The 23606-nt window shown below is 51.1% G+C and overlaps 1 protein-coding gene across 1 annotated transcript; it reads left to right on the forward strand.

The window, feature by feature from the left end:
* The first annotated feature begins 65 nt into the window (after nucleotides 1-65).
* On the forward strand, nucleotides 66-22055 carry TM4SF4 (transmembrane 4 L six family member 4). The gene is made up of 5 exons (XM_075555560.1): nucleotides 66-239; nucleotides 1107-1196; nucleotides 7140-7279; nucleotides 18924-19113; nucleotides 22038-22055. The coding sequence occupies exons 1-5, from the start codon at nucleotides 66-68 to the stop codon at nucleotides 22053-22055; spliced, it is 612 nt and encodes a 203-aa protein (XP_075411675.1).
* Nucleotides 22056-23606: the final 1551 nt, after the last annotated feature.

The following is a 23606-nucleotide window of genomic DNA, read 5'->3' on the forward strand; positions in this document are numbered from 1 at the left end:
ACAAACTGTGACGATCCCGTGGCAGAGAGAAGGGCCTTTTCCTAGGACCTCGCTGCTCCCCCAGCATGTGTACTGGGAGCTGTGCCAAGTGCCTGGGGGTCACCCTCATCCCCCTCGCTGTGATTGGCTTGCTGGCGAACATTCTGCTCTTCTTCCCAGGAGGAAAAACGGTCGACAACAAAGAGCAGCTCACGGACGAGGTCTTGTATCTTGGAGGAATAATCGGGAGCGGTGTCTTGGTAAGTAAACTAAAGAACCCGCCCCTGTCCACTGGATTCTGACTCCTGGTGAGGAGCTGGGGGACTAACCTCCAGTCAGGTAGGGAAACAACAACTTCAGAATGACAACTATCCCCACCCTGCACCCCCACCCCCTGCTTTAGACTTGGGTACTAGTTGAACAGGGCCGTCTTTCCTTGCTCACAACAGCCTTTAGAGTCGCACCATGAGAAGTCCTACTGCAGCATGACCCTTCCCTGTTCATGTCTGCCTAGGGCACATCCACGTGACGGACTTAGAAATGAATGCCCAGGCTTGACCGGGTGTTTCCCTGAGTCAATTGAGTCCCATGAGCCCATATGAAGGCCAAGTCCATTCTGTATTTTTAAAAAAAGGCTGTGCCACGAAAGGCCAAGGACCCAAACTACCCTTGTGAGCAACTTCATAACCTTTAAATCACAGAGGACAGTAGGTGCCAGTGGAGCTCTCTGCCATCCGGGCACCCAGAACCATTTCTTTTCCCCTCGGATCCAATAGAAACCGGGACCCTTCAGCTGAGAAAAAGAGAAAGAGGAGAGAGACTCCTCCACCCCTCTTTTTTCCCCAAGGCAATTGAGAGAATAAGACAAGCGTCTTGTCCTGTTCTAACCTGTGGTCTAAAAGCGCACTCAGAGTTAAACCTTGAAGTTCGGCCCCATGGAAGCTGGAATGTACTCAGCCCAATGGCAAGTTCAATGCTCAGTAACTCTCAGTGTGTGCCACCAGTCATTTACTCTTAGCTTTGGCGACAAAGTCCACACTGTGGATGTGGCTCCCCACACACGCAGCCAGCCAGGCAGTCAGGGCAGGCTCTCCACACCCAAGCTGAGCAGCTTCTCCTGCCCTCAGATGATCTTCCCCGCGCTGGTGTTCCTGGGCCTGAAGAACAATGACTGTTGTGGCTGCTGTGGCAACGAGAGCTGTGGGAAGCGGTTTGCGGTGAGTTCCCGACGGGGCCGGAGACACACCAGACTGTGTTCCTGGGGCTGCACTGTCTCCTTTGGTTGGGCAGCTCCAGGCAGGGCCTGTGGGAGCACAAGGTGGTGCAGAAATAAAGTAGGAGCCCTGCTCATCGTGTTCAGATCCGAGACCCCTCCTGCTTCAAGGGCCCCCATGCTGTGGTTTCAATTCAGCAGCAGGGAGTTCAAGGACCACAGCTGGAAGGCGGAAGTGATGCTCTGTAAATAATGCTGGCTGGGGAGGGAAAGGAAGGGACCATAGTCTCCCCCTGCTGTGGAGTGTCTTTGCGGCCTCGGGCTCACACATTGCCCTGTGTTGCCTTGGGTGTAAAAGGAGAGGTTGGGACAGAATGAAAGGTCATCGCATCCCTTCCCCCATAGCTGCATGCATTCTGCCGAAAGATGTATGTGTGCGAGTGTGAGATTGTAGGTGAACACATGCAATGCAACAGGTTAGGTTTTCCTTCAATCAATTCTATACAAATTTCTCAGGGGCGCCAGGTACACTCTCCCCCGGGTCTGCACCGCCTCCGCACTGCCATTCTGGCGGCTCGAGCTTGCCCGTGACCTCTGCTGTGCTCCTGATGTCTAGGGGCTGTTCATGTCCCCACAGGCGAGCTTGGGCAGTCACGCATCTCCTGGGGTGGAAGGGGAAGAACACCACCTTTGCACACAGGAGAGGTGGGGTCCAGTCACTTTTCTGACGCTGGGCAAGTGCTAGAACTGCTCTTGAGAACCTTCCATAATCTCCCTTTTGAACAAATGTCTCGGGCTTCCGGAATTCAATCCATGTGACTTCACTAAAATCCAATGAGTTATGATTGTGTTGGCCGGTGGGTCTAGCTTGTCCTCCAAGGTAGGGATCGAGGTGTGTTTCCTTCCAGTTGGCCTAAAGGAAAATCACAAGTAAGGGCTCAGGTACATTCATGTGATGCACATGGAGAAGGCGGGCTGGCTTGGCCGATGAGCGAAGCTGACTTCCTCTCTACTTGTCCTTCTACCCCGGGGCCCTGAGTTACCCCAGCTCACTTTCACTTCCAGAAGGAAAAGTGATGTCACAATCCATGCTGGCATTAATTTCCCATAATTCTTTCATCGCTCATGCCTTGAAAAACTTATTTCCTGGACACCTAAAAAGGGCCAAGACTAACGTACCAAGTCCGGAATCCAACTGACTGTAAATTTTAAGTTCCTTTGAAAAAGAACAATTTCTCCTTCTTATCACCCATGAGTCTCAAGCAGCCTTGATAATTGATAATGATAACCTTTAAAACCATAATATACGAAGAGATGAAACTCCAACCACAATGCCTTTGCTCTCACCCTATTATTACACAGGCTGTAGAAGCCATGGTATTTAATGCACTCAACTCTGAAGGAAAGGAAGACGTTTTTATGCCGACTCCTCATTGAGTCATCATCTTGTCATCTGGTACTTTGCATTTACAACCACAGTGAAAATTTGACTCTCCAACTATTTTGCACACTGACGAGATAACATCTGGCAGTAACAAATGCCAAGAGGGAGCAGAGCCTGATGCCGGGCCATGGCGATGGTTAGGCGTTGGCTTGCCCAGGCAAGGATTGGCAGTGCTCTGCGATGCAGTCACCCTGTATTTGTGCTTTGATGTGATCATGCTCCATTTTTACATAATGCTGAGTTTCCCATAACAGCTGGGTCTTGGGAGCCTAATCTTGTTGAGACATGAGACATGAGAGTAACTGGTTTTCCAAAGAACCGTAATGATTCCTGATGAACATTGGGGGGAGGGGGAGGGGGAGTGACGCAGGGAGGAGAGGTGGCTACGCTGCAGCTGAGAGTTTAATTATCAATGATTCAGAAACTGGACTAAAAGGGAGGCAAGGGCAGGGCTTAGAAATCTAACATCTCCTTCCCTGATTCTGGGAAGAAGATGGAAGATGGGCAGTTTGTTCCTTTGTTGTTCGCATTCTAGCTTAATGCCGTAAAGACTAAAATAGCATTCCAAGTATCACCAAAACTTGACTTTTTTTTAAAATGGGGGTGATTTTTGTTTAGTTTTTATGTTCTTTTTTAAATTTTGAGACTGATTTTATTCATTATCATATTTTTATGAATTGGGATTTAATACACATACTCTATCATCCCATACTTTAGTCACGTCAAGCAAAATCGTCCCATTGCTACCACAATCAGTTTTAAAATTAGATGGAAGTCCAAGGGGATGCAAAAAATGTCAGGTGTTTTGTTTTTTGGTTTTTTAATGTCAGGTTTTTATAAGCACAGCAGAGTGCATAGGATCTGGTCTCTTTTGATCTTCCTAGCCCGTCCCTCAGCCTCCTGTGAGGGACCTCCTCTCCTTTCAAGCTCCCCGGGCCATTAGGCTCTGCCTGTGGCCTCCACATGACCCGCTGACCAGCCAGAAGAACATGGCTCCAGCATCTGGCTAGCTGGCAGGAAAGCAATTTTGAAAAATCAGAAATCAGTTTTTAGAGATGGGAAGATTTCACAAGAATTATTTACTATAAAAAAATATGTTTAATTGGCATTTCCCGACCTGTAGGTTAGCAGAGCAACCACCGGCTGCCCGGGGTCATGGCTGAGGGCGTGGAGATCCGGCCTCTGCTTTCCAGTGGGTTTCCCTGGTGTTCTGAGGCACACTCACCAGTGACCACGAGGAAGCAGGGTCTTGATAGACGTGTTTGGTCAGACGAGAGTTTAGAAGCTGCAACATCATTGGCTTAGGACAGTCCCGATGGGCCTTTGAGTTCTTTTTCTGCCTGGTCAGTCTTTCTCTTCAGATTCTTAAGAACGTGGCTCTCTGTTGAAGACACCGTGCTCTGTAGGAGAGCTTAGGAAGCAGTGTTCCATCTTTCAATGTCATCCTGTATGAGCATATTCTCTCTGGCTAAGTGCTTGTCTGCTAGCCAGAAGGTCAGCAGTTCAAACCCACCTGCCGCTTCATGGGAGAAAGATGTCGCCGTTTCCTTCCATAAAGATTTACAGCACTGGAGAACATCCAATGGGGGCAGTTCTATGGGGTCGGTGTGAGTCAAGATCAAAGTCATTATAATAGGTTTGATCTGGGACTCTTCTTTCAAAAGAAAGGCCTTTCTTAAATCCCCTGCAAGCTGGCTGTTACTCGGGGCCTTCAGAAGTAGCTGGCCAGGAAGTCAATGGTCTGGGTCTCTGAAATTTCTGTCTGGGTGAAAACCTAGTAGTACTCACCCAGGAGGCTGCTGGGCTCAGGTCTGCCACCTTCTGCACGGCCTTTCCCTCCCTCATATCTTTCCTGAACTATCTCCCCTCTCCTGGTGTGCTCTCCAGCAATTTACTCACCATTCTCTTCCCTTTCCCTGGGGAATAAAATTGGGACATTTCCCGGATAGGACTCTTGATCCAGTCACTCAGTCACTCACTCAGTCACTCAGTCACTCACTCACTCACTCACTCAGTCACTCACTCACTCACTCACTCACTCACTCACTCACTCACTCACACCAGCACATCAGTTCTGACCCAGTATGACCCTGTAGGACCAGGTAGAACAGCCCCTGTGGGTTTCTGAGACTCTTGACAGGAGTAGAAAACCTCATCTCTCTCCGGCGCCCAGGCTGATGCTTTCCAAAAGCCAAGTGTGTAACCCACTACGCCACCAGGGCTCCTCGAACACCTGAATAGGTACATTGCCTTTGGGTGCCCTTGAAGATAAAGTGGGAAACCATCTTGAGATCACCTCGGGGTCCCTCCAGGAGGCTGAGGAAGAGGAAGCAGGCTGTCTGCTGACCCCGAGCAAGGCCTGAAGCCCAGCCCCAGGACTCTGTGCTCCTTTAAATAGACGGGGCTGATGGAGGGCAGAGACTGTGAGAACAGAGTGACTTTCAAGCCGGCCTTGCAAACCTTGACCCGGGTTTCCTATCAAGGGATTCTTGGCCACCCAAGGAGACCTCTGCTTCAATACATCACTAGCTCATGCTAAGTGCATCCTTGGATAAGAGCCCGGGTTTTCCTCTGGGAGTGGCTTTAATCAGGGGACCGAAGGTGGATTGATAAAGGAGATTCATGGGTGCGGCCAGGCATTTCAGCATCCTGAAAGCATATCAGGTAGATAAGGGCCCACCCCACCCACAGGGACGGCCAGATGGTTGGGCGGTCCATTTGGAAGGAAGATGTGGGTCAAGTGAAAGCAGTCTGAGTGTCAAGGGCAGCTCTCCCTCCCCTGCCTGGGTTGCCAGCGCCCCCTAAAGATGCCTTCTGGGGGAGCACGCCACCCCTGAGACCAAGTGCATCCAAGGACAACTGCATTCCTTGAGCAGCACACAGTTTGAGGGGGAGGTTAAAAGACATTCCTTTTCAAAGATTAGACCATCTTAAAGGAAGAAACTAAAAACAGGGAACCCCATTTCCTTGCTACGTGTTTCCTGGGCCTCGATAGTTTCTGTGCTTCGTGGTAGACACCATCTTTCAACAGAGCAAGGAAAGGATGTGATGTGCAGACTAGGTGGGGACATCGCCAGCCTCAGGGTCTGGGTGCCAGGGAACAGTAAATGTGGCCCGGATGAGCGGGATCCGTGAACACCCAGGATGGGGTTGCAGGTGGTTTCCATCCTTCATCTCAACCTCGTGATAACCTTTTGAGATGAGCACCAAGCCTCTCTCTGTAGAAAGGAGGAAACCGAGGTCCCTGCCTGCCACACCCTCCACCCAAGGCTGCAAAACAGGGTTCAGGCAATCCCCGTAAACACTGCAGAATGAGCCCAGGGGGTGTGGAGGTGGCGGCGGCAGGCGGTGGGCAAGGCAGGACCCCACCCACCCACTACCCTCTGCACCCCACCCCCACCCCCCACAGGGCCCTTGGACAGAGGGGAGGGTTTTCACCTAGACCTACTGGTGGGCAGAGGCCTAGCAGGGGGGGGGTGTCATATGACTAAAGTGGGAGGTGGGGTGGGGGTAGGGCAGGATGATACCACAAGTTCTATTGCACTGAGAACACTGCAGTGACACCACCACGAAGTCCCTAATGACGGTGTCCCCAAACGCCCGCTTTCCCTTTCTTCCCCACCCCCAGGACCTCCTCCATTGGGCTGGGTCCACCAATGTCTCTAGCTGACCAGGGCCACGCTAGGAATGGATGAAATGCTGGATCTGATCAGCCAGTCCCAGAGCTTGACAGAGAAGGTCTTAAAGCTGATAACGTGGCATATTGGAGAGCTCGCATAGCAGGCCCACTTCCCTCCCATTTCCGGGGTCCGTGTCAAAGGCAGTGTTTCTTTAGCAATGTGAACACAGGATGTGTGCTAAACAGACACGAGGTTGGGTTATAAACCTTTTCTTTTCTCCCCAAAGTCGTGTTGTGTGTGTGTGTGTGCGCATGCGTGTGCGTGATGCAAGAGTAAACATGGTGAAATAATAAAAACGATCATACCATCCTGACATTGATCTAGGGCAACGGTTCTCAATCTGTGGGTCATGACCCCTTTGGAGGTCGAACGACCCGTTCACAAGGGTCGCCTGATTCATCACAGTAGCAAAATGACAGTGATGAAGTAGCCACGAAAATAATTGTATGGTTGGGGTCACCACCACATGAGAAGCTGTATGGAAGGGTCGCGGCATTAGGGAGGTGGAGGTCCACTGGTGTAGGGCATGTGAAATCACAAGAAATGTTCCTATGTTGGAAATAGACCAAAGGGATTGTGTCTATCATGAGCCAGCAGCCCAGCCCCTGCAGGGTATCTGAGTTTCTAGAAGACGCACCTGGGATGCACTGCTTACTACGGGAGGTGGGGTGGGGTGGGGTGTGGAGCAGGACATGTTCATGCTGTCCATCCATCTCTGTGTCACTGTCAGGACGCACCGCCCCACAATCAGGCGTGTTAGGTTTGCCGCGTGGGAGCTCGAGACCGTCTTTGGAACTCGGCCATCTCGCTCGTTCTCTTGCAGATGTTCACCTCCACCATATTTGCGGCCATCGGAGTCCTGGGTGCAGGATACTCTTTTATCGTCTCAGCGCTGTCGATTAATAAGGGTCCTAAGTGTCTCATGAAGACCAATGCTACCTGGGGCTACCCCTTCGTGAATGGGTAAGACTACATTCTGCAAGGCCCACACATCACCACAGAGGGCCTGAGAGGGCAGGCGGGCCCAAGAGGAGACATGGGACGTCCATGGTGTGGCGTTGTCTGCAGTCAGACATGTTACTGGAGTTGGTGGTAAGGAGGGAGGTTGCCCAGGATCTCACTTCCAGTGGCCTCCAACAACCAAAGGGCCAACAGGCGATGATTAAGATTCTGAGTAAAGTCAGAGAAGATAGGAGAGAGTACATAAAGGAACCAGACACGTTTCTATGGTACATGCTCACCTCAGCCCCTCGTGATGGAGCACGTGGAGCTGGGAGAAGCGGGAGAGCGAATCTTTGCTATCTTGCGACATTTATAGGTGTTCATAAGACATGCGTGTTCCATAGTTACATGTGTTACAAGGTGGGTGGTGTCTACATTAAGGTCTCTGAGCTCACAGGTGAGGAAACCTAATACCTGCATTGGGGGAAGGTATGAAGGGGGCTGGGTGACACGGTGGGAAGAGAGAAAAGGATGTCTGCCTCTACGGGGAGACAGAATCAGCCATGTGCTCACTTTAAGGCCGCACAGCTGTTAGAGGAGGATCTGTGGGGATATTTAAAGCAGGATCATGTACTTGGACTTTATCTCTAACTCACCAAAATAGAGGCTTTCCAGTACATATACAGCTTTCCAGATTCCGTCTGCTATAAAGTAGGGAATCTAGTCCTCGTCCCACTTCCCTCAGTGTGAGTGTCCCGGTCTCCTGTCTGTAGAGCCCGACGCCTTCCCTCAGACACTCGCCCCTGGTTAGGGTCAGTCAGCAGGGTAACGACAGGTGGCCTGGGGGCCACCAGAGGCCATGCCAACTTCTGGGAAAGACAGGAGGCCACTGTTCAGAGTACCCTGCGTTGGCCGCTGGGACGAGTGAGGTTCCTGCCCTCCCACAGACAGTGCCTGCTCTGAGACAGGTGAACTCGTGGGCCATCCTTCCGGAGATCCTCACAACGTCGGGTCCATCCGTTCACATGGATCAGACCATGGGGCTTTCGGAATGCAAACCGAATCATGCACCAGCCCAGAATCCTCCCCGCACCCTGCGCCCGCTGCCAGGCAGCGACCAGTCTCTGAGAGGGGGCTCGGGGGGATGTCTAGCATCTTCAAACCCATCCGGGCTCCCAAAGGACTGTGTAGGGATGGAACCACCCAAGCGGATACATGCCGCTCTCCAGGGTCAGCGTAGGAGAGCCCAGAGTGATTTTCGACTCTGGAGGGTGGATTTTCCACCTGTCCTGACTTTAGAATGGAATCCCACCATGGTGGGGCAAGGCATGACCATCATGTGTCAGTCAGGATGGACTAGAGAAACCAATTCATAAACACACATATGTGTGTCAGAGAGAACTTTATATCAGACAGCAAGTGCACATTAAGAAAACATCCCAGCCCAGTCCAGATCGAGTCCGACATTACCCCAGAGGTCAATACTAGTCCTTAAAGTCCTCTTTAGCCGCCCGCAGCTATGCAATGTGGGAAAGGCAGCCAGGAGGGTGGGTGCAGTGAGGTCTGGGCTCCCTTAGTGCACCCTTGTCCTCCGCTGGTCCTCATGCCCCAGCGTCCTGCGTTTGTCTTCTGCATTGACAGTGGTCTCCCACCACCCCACCTACCATCCCTCTGCCAGCTGGCCGAGGGCCCTCTGGCACTTGTGACCGAAGCCACAGCTCTCGCTGTCTCACTTCCTGGGTGCTCCCCCTGCCGTGTGACATTTCATCCGCACTAAACATCTGGGAGCTCATTCAGGGTCCCTGATGGGCAGATGGGCCAGGGTCTGGGGAGGACAAGGGATTTCCACCCAGGAAATCCAGACGGCGTCTTGGTGAGTGAGGCCCACAGCAAAAGTCTTCTACAGCTGAGCCACAGGGCTTTCCCTGGGGTGCATCATGGACAGGTCTGTCCCCTTGTCCTGTGTGCTGCCTGGATTCCCAGCTGCCTGAGCTTCTGGGCTTCCCTGGGCCCCGTCACCTAGGAGGGACTCTGGGCCACCAGTCAGATCCAGGTGTGAGCCTCACTGTCTTGGTGCATGTCCTAGGTGCAGATCGAGCACAATAGGTGGACAAGGATCACCTGGTGGCTGGCGGTGCCCCTGCTGCTTCTCCATTCTTTTCCGCCTCCTCCTTCCCCCCCCCCTCCTCTTTCTTCCTTAATGATAAGGCAAAACAAGTGCTTTGACAAGCCTGATCTCACTTCATCTTCTTGGAGCTCTGACTCCTGGGGGAGAAACAATGAATTTCTTTTTTAATTTAATCTTTGAATGTTTTATTAAGAGGGAGATCATGCATCTAGCATATCCTTGCACCCCTCAAACATGTCCAGCTGAATTATGCACTTGCTATAACCACCATCCGCGGCCAAACATTCCTTTGAGTATGCTAGCGCTTCACCACCTGCCCCAGTCCGTAGTTAGTAGAGGGAGCAGGGTGCTCCCACGGTGGCTGCTAACCACAGGTCAGCCTTGAAAACCATCAGCTGCTCTTTTCTGGAGAAAGAGGCGGCTTCCCCCTCCAGGAAAGATTCAAGGTCTTGGGGCAGATTGACGCTTCCCTCTAGGTCTGCTCTGGGGTCGCAGCTGAGTGGATGGCAGTGACATTGCGGAGCGTTTAAACAGATATGGACTTGTTGGACACCCCTTTGTGCTCGGCCCTGCGCCAGATGCAGAGCGCCAGATCCGACACAGTTTCCATCGGATGCGTGCATGGCGAGGCAGGCAATATGGTCGATGCCCCAGTGATGGGTGGAATAGACCAGGAGGCGGGGGGACATCCCTGCGAAGGTAATAGGGGCCAGTGAGGGACGATAGACCTAAGCTTGCTTTCCAGAGAGGGCGGAAAGCAGACCTTTGACGGGAACCAGGGCAGGCCAGGGAGGTTCAGGCTGTCAGGAAACTACGATGGTGTGTGTGGCCTGTGGTGGGAAGAGGGAAAGCAGAAGGGGTGGGGTGGGGGAGTCCAAGCAAGGGGGGTGAAGCTGAGAAGCAGGCTGGGGTGACGGGAGATGGACGGCAACAATGCATTATACTAAGCAGGATGTACCATGCCGCTTGGGCTATTGGGGATGGTGGTGGTGGTAATCATAATAATAGCAATACGGATGGATGGACAGAAGGGCCCCGTCACACACACGCACACACCAACAGAGAAGCTGGGAGGATGAGCCAACACTTCATGGGAGATCAGGAGCCAGAGAAGATTCCTCAGCTAGTGTTACCATGACAAAAATACCACAAGGGGGAGCTTTGCCAAAGGTATTCATTCTCTCACGGGCTAAGAGGCCAGGGATCTAAATTCAGACCCCCAGTGACCTCTCATGTCCGCTCAACTCTGATGGATTGTCCATACCCTCCTTTAACCCCTGAGGGCCTGGTGTCCCTTGGAGAGCTGCAGGTGTCACCAGGCTTCTCCAGGATTTAGGAAGCTCTCGTCACAGGGTCCCTGGATCCCAAGGATGAACATGACTTTCACCCCTTCTTTTGTGGTGGTTGTAGGTCCCTCGGGATCTGAGCTTTCTTATTTAATCTCTTTGACCCCTCTAAAGACACAAACTCAAAATGCAATCTAAACGCTTAGGCTGCCTCATGGGCGCCGCTGTAGTGAGGTGCCGGGAAGTCCGCTCTGACTCAAGGCGACCTCGTGGACGACAGATGGGCAGACCAGAGCCCTGTGCTGTCTTCACCATTAGAGCCCTGCGCTGTCCTCACCGTTGGCCTAATGTTTGAGCGCCTTGTTGCAGCCACCGTGCTGCTCCATCTCAGCGAGGGCCTTCCTCTCTTAGACTGCCCTTCCACTTCACCAAACGCGATGTCCTCTTCCAGGGACTGGTCTCTCCTGACAGCACGTCCAAAGTATGCATGGCAGAATCTCGCTCATAAGGAGGATTCTGGCGGTACATCTTCCGAGACAGATATATTCGTTCTTCTGGCAGTCCGTGATACTCCCGATGTTTTCCGTGGTACTCCCGATGGTCTTCGCCAGCACCATCATTCAATGCATTGATTCTCCTTCGGCCTTCCTTATTCCATGCCCGACTTTCACAGACCTATGAAGTGATCACCAAGACCACGGGTTGGGTTTGGCACACTACAGTGAAAGAGGTCTTGGGCAGCAGATTTCCCCAATGCTGTGAGCCAGTGGACCTTTCAATGGCTGCTTCCATGAGCATCAATGGTGGATCCAAGCCACATGGAATCCTGACGGCCTCTGCCTGCTCCCCAGTATCGTGATGCTATGATGGGTCCAGTTGTGAGGATTTGGGTGTTCTTCCCATTGGGTTAACACGACCGCCTCGAACCTTGCCTCGATGCCATCATAAGGGTTGGCATTTACAAGGCATGGAATCATTGCTCTCATCACTGACCAAAGTCGTTTCACAATTCTGAGAGCTCAGTGGACACCTGTTTGGGGCAGGGACAATGCAACATCATCCGAATGGACCCAAAGTTGTCCATCCTGCAGTGCTAACCTAGCATGGGAGAAGGGAAAGTAGTCTGGCACTCTTGAGTCCCCCTCCGGACTTCCTCAGAAGGAACGCTTCCTTCCCCTTCCAAGGCCTTCCTTTCTAAGACAATCAGCTCCCATCTCCCCTTGAACTTGTACCCTGACCCTGAGCTGCCGAAAGGGAAGCAGTTCGTTCAGGCGGTTGGGACAGCTGTGGACGAAGGAGGCAGAGGGAGAGCTTGCAGGAAGCTCAGCAGTGGCAGCCCGACACAGCCCAGCCCCGCGGCACCCCAGCCTGCCTCCCCTTCTGCTCCCCAGGGGAAGAGCACACCGAGCAGGGCAAGGCTCGCAGGGCTGTGGTTTAGATACTGAGACACAGAACTAAGTGCAAAGAACTTCCCCCCCAAAACTCTCCATGGAGAAAGCCTGCCTTCACATTAAATAAGAATAAGACCCATCAGCCACGAACACCAGGAGCTGGAGCTGCCGCAGTCTGGTTTCCCAGAGCTGGAAGCCACACGGATGGGATGAGCTTGGATGAGACTGGTCTTCACAGAGCAGGAGCACCACTGATGGTCACACTGCGTTCTGTCAGTGGGCTGCCTAAGAGTCCAGCCACACCCTGCCTGCCACCTACAGTCAGCTCTCAGGTGCTCCATCACCAGCAGCATCTACCTCCGACGTTAACCTGGGAGTGAAATTAGCTAGCGTCGGAAGCCCTTGGCACAATGCCTATCATGTTCTAGTTAATAGGCATTTGCCCGAGGAGTGTTTCTTGTGAGTGGAATTCGCTGTGATGCACTAGAACTTTCTGGAATGTTGTACTTCTCTCATGATGTTATTAGGCTTTCATTTCAGTCTTTTCAGCCAGGCACAAGAAGGTTCAAAGGGAATAATCTTTTTGCTGTGCCCCGGACAAACCTGGATTGGGACACTCCATCAATATGTATCTTGTCTAATTCCATGAACAAATCAAACACTAGGGGAATCTACCTGCTCAAGTAGAGGCCTCTATTTGTGTTCAGCAATCGCTTTGGAGCCAGACGGGCTGGAAATCAGACCTGTCTCTTTAATTCATCAGCCGGTCACTCGGAAGCCTCAAGCATCATGGTCTCTTTGGTGGCCTCATCAGCATGTGACAGTTGGACAGGGAGAGAGTGACCCCTGAAGAGGGGCGGGTGCATTGGCATGTAGGTGTTGGCGAGGAGTATTGAATACACCATGGGCCACTGGAAGAATGATCCAGTCTGCCTTTTGGAAAGAGAGCCAGAATGCTCCTTGGAGGCATCGATGGTGAGACTTTGGCATGTCATCAGGAGCGCCCAGTCCCTGGAGAAGAGCGCTCAGTGAAACAGAGCGCCGCTCCAAGCCCTCTAGGAAACAGAGTGGCACAGCGGTGGCAGCAGTGAGCTCAAAGGTCATGACCCTGGTGAGAAGGGCACAGGCCTGGGCAGCTCCTCCTTCTGTTGTACCCAGGGGTCCCAGAAGGAGGAACTGACTCAGCGCACCTCACACCCACGATGTCTTCATCTGGGAATGGGTTCCCCCCTGAATGAAGACTGAAGTCAAACGGTACCTCCTTGTCCCATCAGGGAAGATGATGCTCGCCACGTCCACGTCCGAGCCTGGGCCAGTGCAGGACCCCGTCAATCGTGTCATTGCTGGGTTCTAAGCCATAGCGACCCCGTGGGCCAGAGGAGAACTGCCCCGGAGGGTTTCCTAGGCTGTAGCTTTCTCGGCAGCAGATCTCCAGGCCTTGTTCCCACAGAGCTGTTTGCAGGACTCAAACGGCCAACCTTTGGTTAGCAGACCACTGGGCTAGCAGGGCACCCAGGCTGCCGTTTGTTGAGCAGCCCCATGCTGACACCCACCGGGAGAGAGTTGCTGAGCATCTAGTCTCTGCCCTGGTGTGTTTACAGACAGATGGGTGGCCAGGGTCAGCACACATCCTAGGTGCTCTGCAGGAGAAAGAGCATGGGTCGTGGGATGGGCAGAAGTGGACATGGCTCCTTCAAGAGCCCAGGCAATGGGGACCTTTTAGAGCAGTGGTTCTCAACCTTCCTAATGCCTCCAGTCTTTAATACCGCTCCTCCTGTGGTGGTGACCCCTATGTGGCCATATCAGCATGTGGTCGACTCACTTGGAGATGGATGGAGGAGCAGGGTCTCGGTTCCTGACTTAGGTGATCCCCCCAAAAGGATCGCAACCCCCAGGTTGAGAACCGCTGCTTTAGACCTTGGGATCCCTTTAGGCCCCTCTTGCAGCTACTGTTGGTGGTGGTGAGAAGTCAGTTTGGGAAATGATAGGTTTGCCACGAGTCATAAGTCGCTTGGCAGAGGTGGGGTTTTGAGGCTGTACTTTTTTGGTTGGAGGGGCAATGACTACAACTTAGGTGGGAGTGCCCTTTGCCCTAATCCAAGGCTGCTAAAATCCAATTAGATAGATTTGCATGGCCCCAGCTCCCCTCGCCTCCCAAAATGAGGAATTTTGATTAGCTCGCAGGTCTGTGGAAAGGATGCGTCCTTCTCTCTCAAGATTGGCACGTGTGACCCATTTAATTGGGCGGGCACAGTCCTGAGACTGTGGTTGCCTCCTCTGAGGGCCTGGGGGCAGAGAAGGCCCTGGGGTGGGGGTGGGATGGCTGTGGTATTCTGTCAGGGTGGCAGGGCAGCTGGAATGACCCTGAGAGGAATCCCCACCCCCACAGGCACCTACACTCAACGCTTTCTACTCTGGGCAGCCAAGGTTACCAAACAACTCCTACCTGCCCTTTGATATCATGTAAATTTGCCCTCACTTTGAACCAACCCCTCCCAAACTCTCCAGCCTTAGATTAGCTAGAACTGACAGTGACCATATAGCAAAGGGTAGAAGTCCCCGTGTGTATCCCAGGAGGCAAATCTTTCTTTCTTTCTTTTTCGGTAAATCTTTACTGGAGCAGAAAACTCTATTTTCCTCCCCTGACCTCACTTTTCTCCCCTGGGAAGGGTGGGAGGGCTCACACTGCTGACCACAGGGTGAATGGCCCACTATGTAACCTTTGCACCGCAGGGCTCCTCAATCAGCTGCCTTTTAAACTAAATTCCTCCCCACGGTCACCTTCAGGGTGACTCCGGCAGGTGACTCTCGTATATTGCTGTTTTGAATCGGAAAACTAAAGGAATGCTAAACAAGAATCATTTGCAGCTGTGCCCACTGGCCTGCAAATACTACAACCCCGGGAGCAATAAGAATCATTTGCAGCTGTACCCACTGGCCTGCAAATTCTGCAACCCCGGGAGCTCATCTCATTAGCGACCTGGTCAATCGCCATCCCTCCCTTGAGCAATTCCTCCATCTCACCGCAAGGTGGTGGCAGAGTCCGCGATGCAAACTCCAGCTTGGAGAAAGCGCTGTGCCTGAAGACCTTTTCTTTCTTCTTCCTAAAAAATCATTTTATTGGGAGCTCTTACAGCTCTTTTCACATCCCATACATCCATTGCTTCAAGCACCTCTGGACATAGGTTGCCATCATCATTTTCTAAACATTTACTTTCTATTTGGGCCCTTGGGATCAGCTCCTCTTTTCTTCCTCCCTTCCCCCCTCCCCCACCCTATCTTGAGACAGTGGACCTAGACGTTTCCTTGGTATCTTTGTAGCCTCTGGTAGTTACCGCGCGTTGATAGGTTGGGCAAGTAGGAACAGTTCCCATATTCAAACCCCAAGGGATATCTGTACTGGAACCTTCTGAGGACAAGTGTTTTACCTGAAGGAGCTCATTCCAGTCTCATGGTAGCCCTGGAGAGAGGTCAGTCCACATCACGCCCATCATCCAGCTCAGGAAGGGTCTTTCCATAAGGCAACAACCGGAGATGATCCTGGACTGGTTCCAGGATGCATAGACTTGAATCAAGGCTGTAGAGAAAGGCTGTATTTTAAATCACGGGCAAAATGCCCACCCCTTCCATCAGCCCCACCCCCCTTCCATGGCATCCCAGAGCACCTCCCAGTATCCCCCAAAGAACTTTCCAGGCTTAACACAAACTGTATTTCAGTAAGCATGCCCTGATGGAAGGAGAATTGAACAAAAGCAGAGGTTGTAAACCTGCACGGGGACACAGTCTTCTCTCTCTGCTAAGGGCGGCAAACCCGTGTGACTTCGAGCGAGCAGCCGTGCTTAGGCTACAGTGCCACGAGGGGTCCTGAGAACTCTGAAAACCGTAAAAGAAAACACACTGCTGTGGAGTTGATGCTGACTCATGGCAAGCCACTGTGTGATTTCCCATCTTTCTGGTTCCACAGGACCAGAGCTCCTTGAAGTTAGTGAACCCAAATTCATAGCATCGAGTTGATGCCAACTGTCCGTGCCCATGTGGGACAGATTGGAACTGCTGATAATGAACCCAAATTCACGGCATTGAGTTGATGCCAACTGTCCGTGCCCATGTGGGATGGATTGGAACTGCTCACATTGGGTTTCCCAGGCTATAAATCTCTTCAGGAGCAGAGAGCCTCATCTTGTGCCACCAGCGCTGCTGGTGTCGTGTGGCTAGTTGCTCAAAAGGCCGTCCACTACACCACCAGGTTCCCTTAAAAAGTATTTCAACAAAAAAAAAAGTATTTCAAACCTAAACTCACCGCCATTGCGTCCACTCCATGCAGAGTGACCCACCAGCACAGGGTAGAAGAGCCTGTGTGTCTCAGAAACCATGACCCTTAACTCACAGGTAGAGCAGGCCCTGTGACCTCAGACAGAAAGTCTGATCTTTCTCCTGCAGGAGGGCTGGTGGTGCTCAACTGTTGACCTTGCAGTTGGCAGGCAGTCCAACCTGTGTCCATATACCACCAGGGCACAGGTGCTAACTCAGTTCCTAGAGGAGGGTTTCCCACCAGGGCCCTGAAGGGGTGCAGGACGTGTGGGGGAAGAAGGAGGTGCCCATTGTCTGCAGGTTTCAGCATGCGAGAGGGGATCTTGTTCCTCCAAAGGACTTTACCCACTTGGCTCCCAGCCTGGTCTCAAAGACCCAGCACTTCACTCTGCTCCTTCAAGGTGCCTGCTCTGGAGACGGCAATCTCATTGTCAGCAAGGGGATGTGGACCCAGCATGACCCTGTGGGGCAGGGTAGAGTTTCTGAGACGGTAGCTCTTTACAGGAGTAGAAAGCCCCGTCTTTCTCTCCCATATTGCAATAGACAGATGTTTTTGCCTAAGTCAAGGCTGTGGGAAAACAGAAACTAAGGCAGCAGGTGTCTTCCTTGTAAAGAGAATGAAACGAAACGATCTGCGAGTGGGATGCCTACCTAGGGCAGAATTACAGCGTCAAATTCACACTTTGGTTAAGCAAGGGCCCGACCACGCGGCATGACTGAAAGCTCATGGTTGCAGATGGCTGACAGGCTGGACAATATTTTGTGGGAAGTGAAAGTGACCTTTCGGCACAGTAGCCAGGACAAAGGTGGTGGACACTTGGGGCTTCTGCTGCTGGCCCCGCCAGAGATGGGGCATTGACCAGTTTCTCATTTTGCTTGAGAAAATCTTTCCAGCTGCGTGGCCCAGGGGCAAGGCACTTAACCTCTCTGCGCCTCTATTTCCTCATTCACAAAAGGCAAGAAAGGAGCCAGGGGTTTCTATGGGGAACACATCAGCTCGTATGTGTCACGTGCTTACAAAAGGGACGGGCACAGGGGATGTGCTCAATAAAAACCCTTGTGGTCGCTGTTGTTAGACGCTGTCCAGCCAGTTCCGACCCATAGGGACCCCATGCGCAAACGAATGAAATATGGCCCGGTCCTGCAGCACGCCCACCATCCTCATGTTTGAGCTCATTGTGGCGGCCCCTGTGTCAGTCCATCTTGGTAAGGGCCTTCCTCTTTTCTGCTGTCCCTCTGCTTTACCAAGCATGATGTCATCTTCCTCTAGGGACACGTCTCTCCTGACAGCATGTCTGAAGGGTACGTGAGACACAGTCTCACCATCCTTGCCTCTAAGGAGCATTCTGGCTGCACTCTTGCAAGATAAATGCATCAGTTCTTCTTGCAATCCATGGTGCCTTGAACAGTCTTTACCAGCCCCATCATTCAAGTGCATCGATTCCTCTCCGGTCTTCTTTCTTCATGTTCACCTCTCACAAGCATATGAAGTGATGGACATGCCCACGGCGTGCAGGTAGTTGCACCTTCGTCTGCAGAGGAAGGTCCTTCCACCTCTCACACTTGAAGGAGGTCGTGTGCAACACGCGTACCCAGTGCAGTGCATCGTTGGTTCTCTTCGCTGCTGCTTCCATGGGCATTCATTGTGGGTCCAAGCGAGACAAACTCCTTGACAACTTCCACCTTTTCACTGGTTACCGTGGTACCGATGGGTCCAGTGGGAGGGTTTTCACTGTCTTGACATTGAGTTGTCATCCATAGGGAAGGCTGCCATCCTTGAACTTCATCAGCAGGGGCTTCAAGACCTCCTCCCATTCAGTAAAGGAGCTCTGGTCATGCTGTGGATTACCCATTGCGCTGCTAACCGTGAAGTCTGCGGTGCAAAACCACCAGCTGCTCTGAGGGAGATGAGTGAGGCTTTCTACTCCTGGCAAAGATTACAGTCTCAGAAATGCACCGGGGCAGTTCTCCTCTGACCTGGGGGTCGCTGTGCATCAGAATGGACTCAAGGGCCGTGCCCAGCGGAGCCCTCGAGGAATTCTTGGGCTCAACAATACGCTTTTAAAATAAAAGCATTCCAATGTCAAGAAAACATAAAGCTTCACACCCGGACCGATAAACAAACTCATGATAAACAAACAAACAGGCAAAAGCATTAGGGACGACTTTCTGCATCACTATTCTTTTAACCAGGCATGACCATGGCCGTACGTGGGCTGCAGATGGCTCTTGTGCTTGGCGAGGAACAGACAGGCAGGCTGCTGGTTGCAGTCTGCTCAGAGGGCAGCTAAGAAGAAAGGCCTGGCGCTCTAATTCTGTGCCATCAGCCCTGGAGAGGAAAATCTTACAAAGGGGGCAGGGCCCTGCTCTGACACTCGTGGGCTCGCTGGGCTCCTGCACTGGCTCCCGGGCACTGGTTTCAGAATCCTTTCCTGTCGAGCTTATATTTGGGATGCAAAGGACTGCACCGGAGCAAGGCCCGTGGTGACTGTGCTTGAGAATATCACCCGTTTTGTCTGAATGTCCCCTCTGCTCCATGTCACCCATAGGGATTACCTCAACGACAAGGATTTATGGAAGATATGCGCACAGCCTACTGATGTGATTCCCTGGAATCTGACCCTCTTCTCCATCCTGCTGGTGGTCGGCATCGTCCAGATTGTTCTCTGTGCCATCCAGGTGGTCAACGGGCTCCTGGGCACCCTCTGTGGAGACTGCCAGTGTTGCGGCTGCTGTGGGGTAAGTCGAGGTCCTCAGGGCTGCTGCACAGCCTGCGGGAGGCCAGGACACCAGCCACAGGGACTGAGAGTGGGCTGGCTGCAGAGACCAGACAGGGACTGGCCGTCTAGGGAGCCTGTTCTGTCTGCTCACGGAAGCAGCATGTTGTTATGTTGCTGAAACCCACGGACACTGCTCTTTATGCCACAGATTCACATCCAGGCTGAAGTTGAGCCAAACTGACAGCCACGTGCCCACGGGCCATAGTCCTGAAAGCAGAGGGTTTGGGTGCACAGAGAATCGTACACTGTGCATGTGAGGGTGCATGGGAGGTGGGCGTTGGCCCTCTGGGTTAATTGGTAGCTCATAATAACAGAAGACGTAGCCTATGCAGCCCCGCTGACTTCCTGACTTAATCCAGGCGAGGACCCCCGCAGCTGCCCAGGAGAGAGTGGGTACCATACAGTGGGCATTTCTTTCCCTTGGCACATTTTCCACAAGTGAGCAGAGCACGCCAATACAAAACCGATATTTTGATGAGATTTCTGATATAGACGAGAGGCTTGATCCTTATGTAAGGGGGAGAGGGGAAAAAATAACAAACAGTTTCCAAATAGGATCGTAAAATATCAACCCCACTGTTTTAAGTGTCAAGATAAACTCTTGGACGGTGAGACTGGCTGTTTCAATGCATAAACCAGGTCAGGCAATGAGTCACGTGCACGCACCAAGCTATGAAAAAGAACATCAAACTTCAGAGTGTCCTAATTGATAAGCTTAGGATGTAAATAGATGTAAGTAAAATTGCATCTCTTAGTGTACTATTATTCCAAACATTTGAATTATTTAAATATTTCCCCTAAATTTCTAAGAAGTGTATTGTATTACTCAAAACTGTGCCCCAAAATGAGAGTTTTTTCCCTTACTGCTTTTATTTCCTCCAACTTAAACATGTTTTTAAAAACTGTAGTAATACTGAAAATACTTATGAGATTGTGCAATCTGGGAATAGTAGGGTACAAAAACTGTAGACATCATATATTGCAGTATGGCGATGAGTTGTTGAAGAGTTATATACAAATAAGAAAAGAAAAATACAATTAATAGAAAAATTATCTAAAGAGAATCAAACATAAATGTTAAATGATAGTGATTTCTGACTAATAGGACATTTAGATATTTTTCTCTTAATCTACATTATTTTTTAAATCAATTGTCATATGACCATTTTAAAATATATAACATATAAAATGTCCCCAAAAGATCCATTGTAAAGTGAACAAATCACAAATAAATTTCACTGTCTGTTGAGTTTTTGCTCCATAAGCTTTCCATTTTGGTGTGTGGCATCAAAAAATGTTTTAAATGATTTTATTTTTAGTATTTAAATACAATAGTGGGGTGACAGGAAGCTCCTTGATCTCAAATATTTTTATGATAGCAGTTAAGAATCCTGAGCATTTAGGTCTTGTCCTTCCTCCAAGATGAATTAACGCTTGTAAAATAAGCGATGGCATTTCGCAGAAGGGAAAGGCCTATGGTGTCGTTAGATGGCGAAGTCTGTTTGCCAGATTGGTGGAACCTGCTGCTGCCCTTCCACGGGATGACAGTGGCTCGTGGAACCTGAGGACGATGTGTCCACTAAATACGTGCCCACAGATGCTAGCCTTTGACTGCTCTCAGCAACTTGATTTGAATGTCGTGTTGTGGTGACTGTAACTACTGACTCACTTGATCGCCACACATGGTAGATGGATTCTACAGTGGTCTAAGCACACTGGAGGATACCAGAGGGTCAACTCCTTCCTTCCGACCTTCCTCCTGCCCTCTCCCCGCTCCCGCCCCCTCTTGCTTTCAACTCCTCTCCCTCCCTCAGTTTCTTCTCTCCTTGTTGACTTCCTCAACTGTTTGCTTCGAAGACTTCAAGCCTACACGCGAGAGCAGAACCAGAACACCTGGATGTCCTAAACTAGATCCATCTCACACTAAGATTTGGTTCCCCACACCCCCCTCTTTGAGCTACTGGCAGGCAGGCAAATTACAGACATCATGAAACTTTACTCCTAAATACTTCAACATATGTGAGGGGTGCATTAAAAAAAAATCCAGTCTGCTGCGGATTCCTGTCTGGTCTCTCACACAGCTGGGTGGCACTTCTCCCCAGGAGGATGTGTGGAAACACTTGGGCCTTCAGCCTAGGCAAGTGACCTCGTTTCTCAGAGCTTCCGCTTCCACCACTGCCTCTTGCTAAACTCTGAGCAATTGAGCGAATCCACAGTCATTTGGGCAGGAGCACGAAGTTCGTGAAAGCCTCCTTAAGCCAGGCACAGTCTTTAAATGAGGAGATAGAGGGGAAGGTGCTTTGCATGACCAGCTGTGATGAGACTTGGCTTGCAGGTCCAGCTGCATGGGCCGGGCCAAGCCAGTTGCCCTCAGCTGTCTGTAAAATGCGCGTGTTTGCACCTCTCTCCTGGAGTTGCTGGCAACATTCCTTGAAGTGATGGAGATGCGCCTATGTCAGCCCTTCAAAGGCTCAGTGATGGCCCTGCTGTTCCCTGAGAGCTTGGCAGCCAATCAGGGGAAGGAAGCACATAGTCCCTGCTGTCAACATTGCTGTGGTCACATCTCAGCTCTGCTACGTCCTAGCGATGACTTCATATCCACCACAACATTCCCCTCATGCCTCGTATCAGTGCGATTCTTAATACTACACGATGCGAGGTAACATGAGGCTCCATCCCTTCAGCATCAACGCACGTGGTACAGTCACACTCGGAAACAGAGTTGCCAATGGAGAGACAGCTGCAGAAAGGAACCTGGGAGGGGCCAGGGAGCAGGAGGATGAGCACCTGATCCTGGGGAAGGGGCAAGGCAGGGGAGAGGAGAGGAGAAAGAAGGAAACAAGGAAAGGGATGACATTGGCACTTTGTTTCTCCACCCTCTAGGGAGACGGCCCCGTGTAAACCTCTAGGACGAGCTGGCCCTCTCGACAGCACGGGAAACTCCAATGGACTCTTCTGCGCAAGGGGAGTCGATTCGGGCCATCTTCCTACTGACCGAGCTGAGGGTGGGCGGGCAGATGGGCAGGGCTGGGCCAAGTCCTCTCGCTCAGTCAGGCTTTGATATTCTTTTCTAATGGCAAAGTCCTTTTCAAATTTGCTTCTCTCCGGTACTTACAAGCAAGTTCCAAGTGAGATTTTCCTCATTTTCCTTTAGCATCGTGGAAGGTGTGGTCACCCCAGCAGCCCCGCTGCTCCTCTGGGTATATGATGCTGACGGCGTTTGTTGGTCTGCAGGATGCCCAGGGGAATGCACAGGAAAAGGGAGAAACCCAGATCGGTTTCTGCTTTAAAGACTTGGGGCGGAAAGATTGATGTGTGTGTGTCACCATCAAGATTCGCTGGCTGTAGATTGATATTTCTTTTGCCTCCCCTGCAGCTTGTCTTCGGAGCCTGACTTCATTTGTCGGGGTGTGTGTGTGTGTGTGTGTGTGTGTGTGTGTGTGTGTGTGTGTTCAATTAAAATTGGAATTCTTAAGAAAGGATCCTACAGACTTCTGGGTTTGGGGTGGGCCAAGCAAATGGTTTAAATTAATAATACTTTTCCTCAAAAATGTTTCCTTTGATCACTGTGTGAGTCTGGGTTGGCTAAAGAAACAAATTCATAAACACTCATATATGTATAAGAGAGAACTGTATAGCAAGAAGCAATGATGCATCAATAAAACAGCCCAGCCCAGTCCATGAGTTCAATATTAGTCCATAAGTCTGATATTCGCCTATGAATTCCTCTTGAGACTCACACAACACATGCAATGATGCCAAATGCAGGAAGGTCACAGGCCAGTGGGTGGAGAGTCTTGTGGATCCAGTGGCAGTGGAAGCATCTTAACACTGGCAGGGGTCTCCACATGGCTCCTCCAGTTCCAGGACTCTACTGTAACTCCATGTGCCTTGTCAGCAGGAATGTTTCACAGGGAGTGTATGTGTGCCCGCCTTCCAGGAAGCTATTTATCTCCTTAGCATCTCCAAATGTGGTCATCAAGCTACACCTGATTGAAGGTTAAACTCCACCCCTTCACTCTTAAAAGTCTCAAATTGACAACAGATTATGTAACTACCACAATCACACAAACAAAGAAATTATTTTTTAAAAGTTGATTTGGGCAATTATTATGTCCACCTGTCTGTGGCCTGTTACGACAATTATTGGTTATTGATCCTGGCATGATATGAAGATCTTCACTTCCATATTATGAGTCAGGCACTAACACAGAGCCGAATCCATTTTGTGGATGTGAGGTCAAATCCCAATTCTACCATGAAACCAACACACACCAAAAAAACCCCACTCCTGGTGAGTCGGGTCTGACTCACAGTGGTACCACTACAGCTAATAATAAAAACATTGTTCTCTAAGTCTCCGTCCCCGATCAGACTGTCGACGGATGAGCAGTCATCCAAGAAATAAGGAAGTCAACTGAGGTGTAGCGAGATGGCCTGAGGGGTTATGAA

Source organism: Tenrec ecaudatus, chromosome 8 (genome assembly GCF_050624435.1).
Source record: "Tenrec ecaudatus isolate mTenEca1 chromosome 8, mTenEca1.hap1, whole genome shotgun sequence".
Classification (NCBI taxonomy): Eukaryota; Metazoa; Chordata; class Mammalia; order Afrosoricida; family Tenrecidae; genus Tenrec; species Tenrec ecaudatus.

What these genes read in the sequence shown, in the direction of transcription:
- TM4SF4 (XM_075555560.1), top strand. Translation starts at nt 66, where the DNA reads ATGTGTACTGGGAGCTGTGCCAAGTGCCTGGGGGTCACCCTCATCCCC. An exon ending in GCTGTGGGAAGCGGTTTGCG is followed by an intron (nt 1,197 to 7,139) that starts GTGAGTTCCCGA and finishes GTTCTCTTGCAG; the next exon opens with ATGTTCACCTCCACCATATT. An exon ending in GGCTACCCCTTCGTGAATGG is followed by an intron (nt 7,280 to 18,923) that starts GTAAGACTACAT and finishes TGTCACCCATAG; the next exon opens with GGATTACCTCAACGACAAGG.